We start from the raw sequence: 13,651 nt of genomic DNA on the forward strand, positions 1-13,651 counted from the left end.
CAGTACTACTCTATAGGTACTCAAGATTAACAGGATATTGAGTGAAAACGAGCATTTCACCCCCCCTTTAAGCTCCAATCAAATGTCAAAATAGTTTATTTCTCCTGTAGTGAAGCTTGGTCTTCGTGTTGTATGTATCAGATATGAAACATTGTTTTTTATAAGTCTTTCATAATGGAAATGTGTATTTTTAAAATCCTGAAAGTACAGCTGACAGAGGAAGACAGAGGAGGAGATCAGACGTGTATTTGTTGCTTAATGTTCAAAGTCTCATATTCAGAGACTGGAGCAGAGAGCTGAAGAGAAGCATATGTGTCTACTGCCTCATTCTGAGCCTGAAAACAAAAACACTCATCAACACCATCATCATCAACATGTGACTTAACATGTCTATTAAGAAGAACACTTACCTTCTGCTTAGTGGACAATCTGTATAAAAATATAAAAAAGTATTAGTTTTAAGAATAGTAAATAGTTAAGTATAGAGCATGTTTGTGCTATCTTTAGATATCGGAGTCACTTCTAAAATTACTTTTAATCAACTTTTATTTGGACTAAGTCAGATTTCCCCTGAAATTCACACAAAATGTACAAACAGAATAACCACAGTTTTGTTCATCATAGTAACTAATGCTTGACATGTCTCATGCCACGTTCCAGGCAACCCGTAACCAGTGTTTTTCCAACCTTAAACCCGTGAAAGTGCACTGGAACGACAGTCAAACCCGTGACTTCCCACCCGTGAACTCGTAGATCGATGTACTCCCAGTTACGAGTTCTGACGTCACACAGCAAGCGAAACAACAATGACAGTCCCTACTAATATAATATTGCCTACGAATGCAGTGTTTATGCAAGTGGTACATGCTGAAAAATAGATTTTTAGGACAGTGCAACGTTGCAATAAAATTAATAATCTAGCTACAATTCCTTACACTCAGGAAGTTTGGCGTGACTTGCCTGGAACAGTACAAAGTTAGTAGTGGTTTTAAATCGTGACTTACAGACTCAAAAGCCTGCCTGGAATACAGCATCAAATACATTTTTGTTCTTTGATATAGTTCACATACGGTTTATAATTTAAAGCTTAGCAAAATTCGTCTGTTTTTGAGGTTTGAAATTGGATGTAATCCATATTTAATTAAAATTAAAATTTTTCTATTAAAATCTTCTGCAATAACTTTAACATACATTTGTGTTTTGAGGCAACTCTATAAGAGTGAAAGTGTGTTCTTGGATTTTATAAGTTTCTATTAAGTGTTAAGGCTACAACGATTTTTGCCCCAATCTGCTGTCTGGAGGACTTCTTTAGCTGCTAAAGTCAGAGTCAGTCTGCAGATATTGGGATAAATCACACAGTGGGAGATGGGAACTCCAATATTTTAGCTTTTGACTATGATTCTATTTTAGAAATTATTAACCAAAAGGTGTCCAGGTGCTTATACTGGTGTGTAGTGTGAGAAGTTGATTCCAAGTTCGCATAAATGTACAGTCGAAGAGTAAACACTGCGTTGTTCATCACAGTAACACATGACAACCACATGTGTCAAAAACATTGTGTTCAGTCTGACAAATGTATCTATATTTTAAAACCTAGCATGCTTTTATTTGTAAAACTGCTTGAAAATGTTGCTTGAATTCTCTTTCTTAAAATAAATGCTTCTTAGTTTAGAAGTTTATTAATACTGCAATAACTCTTATACATTTTAAAATGTGACATAATACTCTGTTAAAATATACTAATTTATATAATTATCTATACATTTTTTTAAAACACATACAGTCAAGAATAAACCTTATTTATAATTGTAATGTTTTTTCTTGACAAATATACATTTAAAAATGTACCAGAAATTGTCTAATGTACAGTAAAATCATCAGCTCAAATATGCTGAATGTGTTTTTCTTACTGGTTTCACAGTGCTCTTCTATTTATACATCATTCTTTATTCCTCATGTGTGTTGTGCACCTACCATACACAGATGCATGTAATAGCGCTTAACAACATGATCACCAGAGCCACAACAACAACTCCAATCAGCAAAGAGAAATGATTCAAACCTAAAGAAGAATAAGTGAGTGTTTAGAAAACCACTGATGATTCACTGATTCAATTATGCAATTGCCAGATTATCTTAATCTTTTAACAACAAAATAACTACTGTACAATGGCAGGGGAATGAGAATTTAAAAAGTAAGAGATTAGCATTAGCATTGCCACTTATGTCAGTGGTTGTATCTGAAAGCTTAGGCAGCTGATGCCTCTCTGTCTTATCAGGTACAAAAGTACACAAAGGTACCTCACGAAACTGATTTCAGACAGACTTCTGAGGTAGCATAATGGTGTAATGATCTACATCAAGATAGTGAGAGCTTTGGTAAATATTTAATGATTACAATATTAATTACATCAAAAGTGGATTTTTTTATTTTTATTGATATACAAACTTGTTTGTATATATACAAAATTGCACAAAACTTGTTCAGATGATTTGCTTGAAGATTTGGAGGTAAACATGTTATGTAAAATATACATTTATTTATTATATAAATTATTAAAAAAAATGTACTGTAATGTTTTGTTATATTTTATACTTTCATAAACTTCTATAACATTTTATAAATGAAGTTTTATAACATTTAATTACTTCTAAAATAATCTGTGATGTTCCACCTTTAAAAAAACTACCAAACTTAAGTCTGTGCTCTGTAATATTTTAGATTTGTAACCATTTTAACTGTAATTTAATTATTATTTAGGCTTTAATTTAATCAACATAAACATTTTTATAGTAACTATTCTTGCACTATTACACAATAGAAGTGTAATAACCTTTCATTTTATAATTTACGTTAATGTGCTAATGAATGTTAGGAGGTAAATCTGCTGTTATGTATTACTCACACTGAATGTCCAGCTTCACAGATGAGTTTTGGCTGCCGTGTTGGTTCTGAGCTGTACAGTGGTACCAGCCTCTGTGTGTCGGGTCGGTCCTATTGAAGGTAAGAGTGTCTCCAGTCTGCAGCTGCTTCAACTGTCCTTCACTCTCTCTGGACCAGGTGTAGTTCACTGCTGGATTTGCATCACTGCTGCAGATCAGAGTCACTGAACTGCCCTCCAACACAGAGCTGGAGGGAATCACAGACACTGTTGTGTTTTTGGGTGAATCTGAAGAGAAAAGAAATAGGGCCTCACAATAAAAATCTAAATATTATAATTCACAAGTCAAAACTAAAAAGCATGACTTACACTGAACATGTAGTGTGATGCTGTCCTGTTCTGTTTTGTTCTTGTCCTGTAGCTGGTAGGTTATAGTGCAGGTGAAAGTGACTCCGTCCTCACGGTGAGTAGCAGTGAAGTTCAGATCAGAGATGAGCTCCTGTAGTCTGCTGCTCTCACTGAGGGGGATTCTGGGAGTGGAGCTCCATGTGAGAGTTGGTGGAGGAGAGGAGCAGAGAGTCTCAGCAGAGCAGCGCAGACTCACAGAGCTCCCCTCCAACACCTCCAACACCTCCTCCTGACCCTGCACCTCCTTCTGCTCCACATACAGCTGCACTCGGGGTTTGGGAGGAGACTCTGAAATACACACAGATTCAATTCTAATTTTTGATTCAAAATAAATTTCTAGTCTCATAAAAATTAGTGTTTTCATTTCATTATTATACAAGTATTTATAGATAATTTCCAGTCATGAATTTACTCACCAATCACATCTATTGAAACACTGGCTTGTCTATAGGTCTGTTTCAGTTTACCTTCACTCTCAAATCTGAAGAAATACTGACCCCTGTGATTTGATCTGAGGTTATAAAATATAGTGGTGCAGTCCTTATCTTTTAATTTTCCAGTTATATTTCCTCTAATGAAGAAGTTTCGGCTTGATGTGCTTGAGTTAAACACTACATTTGTGTTCGCATCAGTCCCATCTTTGTACCACACTCCTGTAGCTCTCTCGGTGAGGTTTTTGTCATATTGTTCTTTAATCTCAAATCTGCACTTTATGATCACACAAGATCCACTGAGAGCTTTAATCTTCTCTGGCAGATAGATGTTGAAATCTCTACAGCAAACACCTACAACACACACGTGATGAAAAGCATTATTTTTAAGGGTGTATACAGTATCATTTTAAAGGAAGAACGAGCAGAGCAACAGCTACAATGAAATATACATCAAGCATATTTGTAACTATTAATGTATTTTAATATTTGAATTACTGTAATATTATAAATATTTTGAATGATATACCAGTCTTTATAATTTTTTTTTTTGTTTGCCAGTTAGTATTTAACCAATTTAGTTAAAAATGCTTAGTTTAATGTTTATGAAACTAGTTAATGTACATTCTCAGTCATACTGAACACTAGGTGTGAAGAAGGGAAGGAAAATCCTACCTTCTAACAGAAAATAGAAAATAATTATTTTCTCTGCTGTGTCCATCTCTTGATCAACAGATAATCCTGTAGGGAAACATTCTTGTTCATGCTAGTATTTTGCAAGGAGTGAAAATATGTCCTTATTAAATTAATTCTTAATAAAGCAAAAACTCAGAAACTCTCGCAATGAAAATACCAAACCACAAAACAATGGGCTTTGTGAAAGAAAGACCATTTGCTAGTCAGTCCCTCCACCCATCCTTCCTCCCTGGGCACATGGTCCAGGTCACAAAAAAATTGACAGAGGAATGCCAAAAACTCAAGTTGCTATGCTCACGTAAAACAATTACCTTATTTATTTAGAATTCATGATCGTAAACTGATCATTTTAAAGGTCTTTGGTAAAATGGTCTCAATTTCGCAGTAGTCACTTAAAGGGGGGGTGAAATGCTATTTCATGCATACTGAGTTTTTTACACTGTTAAAGAGTTGGATTCCCATGCTAAACATGGACAAAGTTTAAAAAATTAAGTTATACATTTGAAGGAGTATTTTTGTTCCAAAAATACTTCCGGTTTGTCACAAGTTTCGGAAAGTTTTTTTCCGAGTATGGCTCTGTGTGACGTTAGATGGAGCGGAATTTCCTTATAAGGGCACTTCTGCCGGAAGAGCGCGTGCTCTCGTATAGCAGAGCAATGAGAGAGCACAGGCATTCACTGATCAGAGCGAGAGCGTCGCGAAAAGTCACAAAAGAAGTGTGTTTTTGGTTGCCAGGGCAAGACAACCCTGCACAGATTACCAAAAAAAAAAACAGCATTAAGGGACCAGTGGATGGAGTTTATTTTACAGAGCATCAACGGAGTTGTGCAAGTGTTTTTGTTTGTTCCCTGCATTTCGAAGATGCTTGTTTTACAAACAAGCACCAGTTTTACGCCGGATTTGCACATCGTTTATTTCTTAAGGATAATGCAGTCCCAACGTAAAAGGGTCACGATCGTGTGTTGGAACCGCATGCGGTGAGTAAAACTGCTTAAAATATCTCTGCCTCCTTGTTAGTGCGTCCCCCTCCCCTCCCGGAGACCCGGGTTCGAGCCCCGCTCGGAGCGAGTCGTTGCTGCTGCTGCTCTCGTTCAGTTTCAGCCTTCACAGCTGTCACAGCTTCCAAACGCTCTCAACGCAAAAGCCTACTGGCGCTCGTGATTCTTTAGCTCCGCCCACACGTCACGCCTCCAGCCTGTCGTGTTTTTCCGGGAAAAATCAGTACAGACTATCTTTCTCTTATGAATATAATAAAACTAAAGACTTTTTGGAGTTATGAAGGATGCAGTACTACTCTATAGGTACTCAAGATTAACAGGATATTGAGTGAAAACGAGCATTGTGTTCTGCTGAGGAGGGGGTGTGTTCCCTTTGGGGGTTTGTGAGAATGTTTTTCTGTCTCCAGTAAGGTGTGACCCTGGATCACTGAACTTATGTTTTGATTTGAAAATGTCTTTGTTGTCTGGTCTGAGTATATAAGGGAAGTGACAACACACTAATGGATGATTCTGTCAGGTCAGACAGTAGTGTGTAGTGTATTTCATATGCTCCATACTATGTATCTTTCTGAAGTTTTATTTAAATTTGTTATTGTGTTAAAAACATTGTGCCCATAGAGCACACTGTATAGAGCTCGGGCGTAGATTTTATGGAATTGTGCATTGTGGGTAACGGTGGCCTTTTCAGAAGCAACGCAAAGCTAGTTTGTAATAAGATAATAGCCGGTCTCCAGAAAAAGTTATAGAACGTGACAAAAAAAAAAGTTGCCTATACCATATATGGACAAACTTAATAATGAAGCCAAACAACGCTACTTAAAAAAAAAAGGTATATGGTCGGAATCGATCCCTATGAACACATGAAAGTTTACCAAGCCTCAGTTTCCTTGATAATTTCTCCTACCGGGTCTGTGGAATGAGCGCTTACACCTCTGATCAATTAAAAAATGTAAAGTCACTGGAGGCTCACCTGCAGTTCACAAATGGATGGGTGCACAAATTAATGAACAATGTTACCTACTGCCTACTACAGTACATCTACTTCCATACCGCGATTCCCACAATGCACTGCGACGTGACGTAACGATCGCGACGTCTATAGTTGTTTGTTCTACATGTGCGCATTGGCTAGTTAAGTTTGTTCTCTAAAACACCTGAGTGCTTTGGTATACATTTTAGACCATGTGTCTTATGTTAAATTAAGATAACTGTTACATGTATGACTATGTACAGGAGCGGGTTGCCATGCGGTTACAATGTGATTCACAATAGCATTATCTTTTATAAATTGGCTTCTAATTGTTTAATTATTTAATTAGCATGATGCAATTTAATAATAATAAATTGTTCTATTTCATTTCCTCTTCTGAAATTATTTTTTCAAGTAGATTAGCATGTGGTGCTATTTCTGTAAATTTGCCTTCAGGGCAGATCATACTAAAGCACTAATGGATGAACCATGGGGAACACCATAAGGTGCTTCAGATTTTTGATTCTAACTGGCTTAACACAGTGTAGCTCTTGTGGTTATAGGAAAAAAAAATGGTTATGAGCATGCAGGGTGTAGCTCACTAAAGGTATTATAAAGACTCTGCATCCTCTGAAGTAAGTGTGGACTGACGGGTTTGAGTCCGTAGGTTCACAGTTGGCTGAGGGCAATTCCTGTGTGATACCTGGTTCCTAATGTCTAAATTAATATACAATCGATATCTGTGATCAGCTTTTGATGAGAAATTTTGCCCAAATGTAATGATCATGTGAAATTGGAGACAGATTGAACACCGAGCTAGACTAAAATGTAAACTATATCCTGATAAATTCAGAAGCTTCAACCAGGCCGCTGGATTCCGCTTTTTGGGCTGGTGGGTGGATTCTTACAATTTACATGCATAAAATCCAGTACACAATCCTGCAGGGAAACAATCTTTTACATGCTAGTATTTACATGCATAAAATGATTTGTTTTTATTGACCTGAGCTGCTGCTGATTTGAAACCGTGTGGAAGTGTGCTGTGTGAACAGTCTGTAACTTCATATACTGACTGAATTTCAACACACGTTGAACCTTTAAACGCACAAGTGCTTCAACAATCACTTATTTTTATGTATTTTATGTTTAATTTTTTCAACTCTTGATTCTCTCGTGGACTGATTTAAATAGACAGAACTGAATCAGTGATGGGAAGCTCTAGTGTAAATTGTTCAGTTGTTTGTGAGCTGATTTTAGTCTGTAAAAAGTGCCTATTTACAACTCTATGCTTTTTGTGTTGTGTTGTGAATAAATCATTTATGTGATTTTGTGCATCTGTTAGCTCTTTTCATAAATTTTTGTTTCTCATAGCACATGTATTCAGTGGAAGTTTCCTTTTTTTCTGTGTTGAAAAGCCTGTGTTTATGTTCAAGTGTAGCTTTATATGAACTTAACAGGAAGATAAATTAATAGACCGGACTAGAATATATAATTACATTTATAATTCTTTAACACGTAGGCACACTTAAAAATGTCTGAATGTCATTACATTAGATATAACAAGACACAGCAACTGGCATCTGCAAACAAATTATGCAAGAGCTTTTCTTACAACTGACTTTTCTATTCTGTACATTATTTTTGCTTTTTCTTTGCAACCTGGGTCCAAGTCATTTTTAGTGGATATGTGAAGTCAGTTTCCCTCAGGCTCAAACTAATATTTTAACAGAGTTAACAGTGTTGTTCATCACATTAGCGCTGTGACTAGCATTCCCACTTACTGTATCTCAAAGAAAGTTATTTTGGTAATATATGCATGATGTAATTTTTTTCATTTTTTTATTTATTAGATGCTGCAGTTTGTCTTACATTGTTTGAATCACATAACTGGATTTTTACTAGGATTTTACATTTTCAAAAAATCTGACTGACCTCAGGGGCCGGTTGCATAAACATAGTCATTATCTTAAGACTGTGTCTAAGAAATAGTCTGACTAACTAAAGTCACTGAAGAAAGACCATTGCATAAAATAAGCTCACACCTATCTTTATTAAGACAGTCTAAATCGCAGTGATTTGTGGGAAAAATAAGACGCTAAACAACTTAAACAAAATGGCCGACAGTTCGCGCTCGTCACAGTTTTCCTTTGCGGAAAATATTTGTATATTAGAGGAATACAATGCTGCTAAATCGACTCTAATGAACAAATTTAACGATTACAACGGCAATGGCAAAAAACACAAAGCTTGGACAACAATTACGGAAGGAGTTAACAGTGTCAACCCATCTGTCAACCGATCCGTCAAAGATGTTCAAAAACGGTTTTAAAAATATGGTTCAAGAGGCAAAAAAGGAAATATTTAAGCGAAAAAACCCAGCAACGGGGGGAGGACCATCTCCTAAATTGAAAAGGACAACGGAAATGATCATCGAAATATACGGAGACGAATCTCCGCAACTGGCGGAAAAGGGAGAGCGGAGTATCCGGGCGGACGTTACCCACAGCGGTGAAAGATACAGAGTCTCATACCGCTGTCACATCAACCCAGCTTGGACAGTCTCGTGAGTAATAATGTTTCGATGGTTATTGTTTTTGCTTCATTTTAAACACTGTAGGTTACTGCTCTGTTTTAGATTGAGTAACACTTATTATCTTATAGTTGACTGCGAGGTGACACTGACATTGGTCTCTCAAAATGACGAAGCTCCTGTTACAAGCCAGGATGACCAAACAACACAAAGTGAAGGTAAGCTATGCTTTCAATCTTTCAGCCCTCTACTATTCCTCACAACAATGTTTTTAGTTTAAAACAGATTAACAGTGTTTAAGTAAGCAATAACGCACAAGCGGCTGTGCTGTAGCCTATTTATTTAGTCACGGCTGAAGGCACAACGCTAAGCGGACTTATTCAAGATGCAGCACTAGCATCGAGTAGGCTACTTTATTGCTTAAAACGGTTACGATAAAATACAAATATTATAAAATACAATAAGTGGACACAGGTTAGGGGAAATCACGTGCTGTGCAATCACTAGGCTAGTTGCTGCAGGACAGTGTTTTCAGATTATATACGTATAATCAGACTACTTTTGTCAATAAAGACCATTTAACCTGTTCAATGTTTCACAAATTTTTTGTGTGTTCACATAGCCTGTGACACACACAAAAAAACAGAAGTCTATGCAGTGTCCCAGTTTACATAGCTAAGTAATTGTTTTGTGTGTTTTTGTCTAAAATGAATGAACTACAAAAGGGTGAAGTAGCATGTAGTGCATTTTATCAGAAAAAAAGTACAACAAAAAATACAGTGCCTGTTACTTTTCAAATTTTGCTAATGTTGTTCTTGTTCTTTTTTAAATTTATTTTTAAAGATGACGATTTGGACAGCACCCAAATGGCACCTGTGGGAAGTGGCTCAGACACCGAGAGACAGAAAGATGCTCCAAGCAAGATAACCATGAACAATATACTTGAAAAACAATATCAAATATTAACACTGGAAGAGACTAAACTAAAATTAGAAATACAAAAACTAGAATTAGAGAAAACTAAGCTAAAGTTGGAGCTACAAAAACTTGGACATGAACTATAGATCTCATCGAACATTGTCCAATAACCAATCAAACAATTGTCTATTTAATAAGTACTGGTATTTAATTTTGAATTTACACATGTAATGTTTACATACAGAATCTTTAGAGATATTTAAGAGATTTGAAGAATTTTAGTGTAAGTTAATGTGTAGTGATTTGAAGATTATATCATATTTCAGCTGATTGTACTGATACTATGCATCAAATATTTTGTAAGTATTGTCTCAATTAATAAATTATAATATGTCCACTTAATTTAAAAGTATAAATTCTTTCATTGTTCTCAGTCAAACTGAGAAAATGTTTTCTACAATCATCTGTCGAATGGAACGCCCAGATCCATCTTCCCCTCCTGCCTCAGTAATCTCCAAAGTGGGTTCTTCACAAATTTGGTCATGCTCCAAGTCTGGGAGTGCAAGATCTCTATTAAATGGAAAATGATATTTTACTCATTTAATTTAAAATCATTGGGGAATATGTAGCTAGGAGTTTTAATTACAGTTAAAAACATATTTATTACCTTGCCATGTTGTGCAAAACAACGCATGCACAGATAATGTTGCAGACTTTTTCTGGTTTCATTTTGAGCTCTGCATGCAGACAATGAAATCTTCGTTTCAGGACTCCAAAACACCTTTCAATAACATTTCTTGTTTTGGTATGGGCTGTGTTGTACCGAGCTTGAGGCACACTGACTGGATTTAAGAAAGGTGTGAGTAGCCAGGGTTTTAGTGGATAACCAGAGTCACCCAAGAGCACACCATGCAATTCTCCTCTCTCAAATGCATCATGAATTTGGGAATTCACTAAAATTCTAGAGTCATGGGTTGATCCTGGCCAACGAGCAACACAGTTGAGCACTCTTAGTTTGGCATCACAAATAGCCTGCACGTTAATACTGTGATAGCCTTTCCTATTAACGAACAATGGCTCATGAGTTGAAGGTGCTTGAATCCTAATATGTGTTCCATCAATGGCTCCAACTACATTTGGAAATCCTGCAATGTTGAAAAAATCTGCCTTCACCTTGTTCAAGGTAGAGACATCAGTCGGATAAAGTGGAAGTCTTCCTGACAGTGCACAGGCAACCCGATGAATAATTCTTGATGCTGTAGACTTGTGTACCCCAATTAAGTCTGCAGCTGTGTTTATAAAACATCCTGTGGCAAAGAAGCGTAGAGCTAGACATACTTGTAGAAGTGGAGAGATGCTGAAATTTCTTGAAGTTTCAGGCCTCAAATGCTCCTCCAAGTCAATTGCTAGTTCTTGTATTGCATGTCTAGGAAACCTTAGCTTCTCCAGCAGTTCCTTTTAAGAAAGGACTTCTAATGGGTTTGAACGATCTTTGAAAACCCTTTCTCTTCTTATTGCCCTTTCATAAAAGCAAATATTAAAATGTGCCATACCGCAAGACAAAGTCGGGCCACATTTGTGAATCTAGAGCACTTGACAGTTTATTCGTTTCCATGGCAACATAGATTGTAAAGGAAAGTTAGTCAAGGGGGAACCAGTCTTACTTTTTTGTCTTAAATTAGACCAGTCTTAAATATTATGCAACTGACTTAAAAAGTAAATACCAGTCTTAAAGAAAAAAATGAGACGACTAACTTGCAAGACTAGTCTTAAATAGATTTATGCAACCGGCCCCAGTCTTAAAGAAAAAAATTAGACGACTAACTTGCAAGACTAGTCTTAAATAGATTTATGCAACCGGCCCCTGTTTCATTAATGTGGAGTTTTAAAGAGCCTTTTTTCTGTTCTAAACAGGGGATGTCCCAATACTTTTGTCCATATAGTGCATGTGCAAGTCATTGGTGTTCAGTGATGAGTTTTTGGCTCAAGATCTCCATTTAAAGTTTTACTAGAGGTGTTCAGCTGGGAATTTTTTATTCATGTTAGAATAGAAAAGGGTCTTATCCAAACTGTTGCTATAAAATAGAAGTACACAATTTCCTAGAATATAATTATATGCTTAAACATTAAGAATTGTTCTCATGGAAATTACTAAAGTTGTAAAACCTGTTCATTAGAAGGGGTTGTCCCAATGCTTTTGTCCATATAGAGTAATTAGACAGGTTTTTACTTTACAACATTATGTCACAAATGCTGTTGAGCTTTACTTGTACTAAACCTAAAATACACTTTAAAAATATCCAATTTTGTGGCAATTTGGACAGTACTTTTACATCCAATGCCATCTCATCTAAATTAATTAATAGTGAAAGAACAGTACAGTACTTGATGATGTAAGTCAAGAAAATGAAAACACCTAAGTAGCTATTTCGTTATATAAGTACTATGCAAACAACAGGTTGCGCAGATTCTTTTGAAACCATTTTTCCTTTACTATAGCTGTTCCCACAAACTGCATTCCACACCGCATCTGGATGAACCCACTCCTGATATTTCTTCATCTAGCTTCATCTGCTTTAGTTTTTGTTAAAGAGGCCATATGATGCGATTTAAAATTTTCCTTTCCCTTCCCATAAAGAAGATCTGTAAAGTTGCAAAAGGTAGTCTCAAATCCAAAGAGATATTCTTTATAAAAGTTAATAATCAACCACTCCTACCTAAAACAGCTCATTCTAACAAGCCCCCACATGTCTACATCAAGATGTGGGAAGATTTGCATAACATTATTATAACATTAACATTGTGGAGACGCTGTGTGTTTAGTTGTGAAAGTGAAACTACTTTGTTTGGTCTTCCAAAAGAGGATATAACTATAAATCAGTGGTTAAGTTGTACCTACAACACTGTTCCAGAACAGTTCAACCCAAATATTCAGATGTGTGCAGAGCATTATACTGAGGACGAGGACTGTTTGCTAAACAGCCTAATGCTTCTGTGCACAAAGGCAGTTTCTATAAGGTGGTACGGTTAACTTTGCAAGGACAGTCTGGGTTTTTTTTACATTTACATTTACATTTTTAACGCCTTAATTGTCACTCACATTTTTGAACATAGATGTAAAAGTGTGCTATCCAAACTATATTATAATCAGTAATTATGTCCCCACTGGTTGCAACAAATGCCTCATTTGTAATGAGTTTATTAGTTTTGTCTCATCGTGCCAGGAGATGGCAAGCCATGGCATCACAGTATGATAAAGGGTGTAACATTTCCATCACATGCATGCGTTTCAGAAGGCGGGCATAGTAGAGCAACAATAATTTACAGTATGTGGAAAATAATGCTTTTTTTTTTTTTTAACCTTAAACACATTTTGCAAGTGTGCGAACCTTCAACCTCGCGACCAAGGATAAAATAATAATAATTTAACTTTAAAGAACAGTCACCACAAAACCAGATTTTATAATTAACACCTCTTTTTATTTTGAGATTGTTCTGAGGTTAAATACAGATTTAAAATCATAACAAGAACTGTTTAACAGCTGTTTTTGAAATCAAATATTTGTTGTCATATAAAATAAAGCATAACTTAACCCAAATAGGAAATGCAGTAGTTATGTAATGAGCATATGTTCTAATCTCTGTCCTAAACTCCTGAAACATTTATGACTTATATTTTAAAGCAGTCCATGCCATTTGGGTAAGAAATCAAATTTTACATCATGTGTAAAAAAATTTTAAACATTATTTTTTTTTTCTCAGTAAATGTAACAAATTACATTAGAAATTGTATACAATTTATTTTGTAATTAAATCAC

General features: G+C 35.9%; 1 protein-coding gene and 1 long non-coding RNA gene across 2 annotated transcripts; one reads left to right on the forward strand and one right to left on the reverse strand.

The window, feature by feature from the left end:
* On the reverse strand, nucleotides 1-4,567 carry LOC113062277 (myelin-associated glycoprotein-like). Its single transcript, XM_026232022.1, has 7 exons — nucleotides 4,397-4,567; nucleotides 3,707-4,075; nucleotides 3,252-3,578; nucleotides 2,907-3,170; nucleotides 1,975-2,062; nucleotides 411-429; nucleotides 1-335 (listed from the first exon to the last, which is right to left on the reverse strand). Coding segments are annotated over exons 1-6 (1,095 nt in total). The 5' UTR covers nucleotides 4,443-4,567; the 3' UTR covers nucleotides 1-335; nucleotides 411-428.
* Nucleotides 4,568-8,934: 4,367 nt separating this feature from the next.
* On the forward strand, nucleotides 8,935-10,235 carry LOC113062309 (uncharacterized). The gene is made up of 3 exons (XR_003278519.1): nucleotides 8,935-8,948; nucleotides 9,047-9,133; nucleotides 9,759-10,235. It is a non-coding gene; the product is annotated as an uncharacterized LOC113062309 (long non-coding RNA).
* Nucleotides 10,236-13,651: the final 3,416 nt, after the last annotated feature.

Source organism: Carassius auratus, chromosome 4 (assembly GCF_003368295.1).
Source record: "Carassius auratus strain Wakin chromosome 4, ASM336829v1, whole genome shotgun sequence".
NCBI lineage: Eukaryota > Metazoa > Chordata > Actinopteri > Cypriniformes > Cyprinidae > Carassius > Carassius auratus.

Bases quoted from the DNA above. Each gene is read 5' to 3' on its own strand.
- LOC113062277 (XM_026232022.1), bottom strand. From the start codon at position 4,442: ATGGACACAGCAGAGAAAATAATTATTTTCTATTTTCTGTTAGAAG. The intron at 4,076-4,396 runs GTAGGATTTTCC...TGTGTGTTGTAG, and splicing joins TTTCTATTTTCTGTTAGAAG to GTGTTTGCTGTAGAGATTTC. The intron at 3,171-3,251 runs GTAAGTCATGCT...TTTTCTCTTCAG, and splicing joins CATCACACTACATGTTCAGT to ATTCACCCAAAAACACAACA.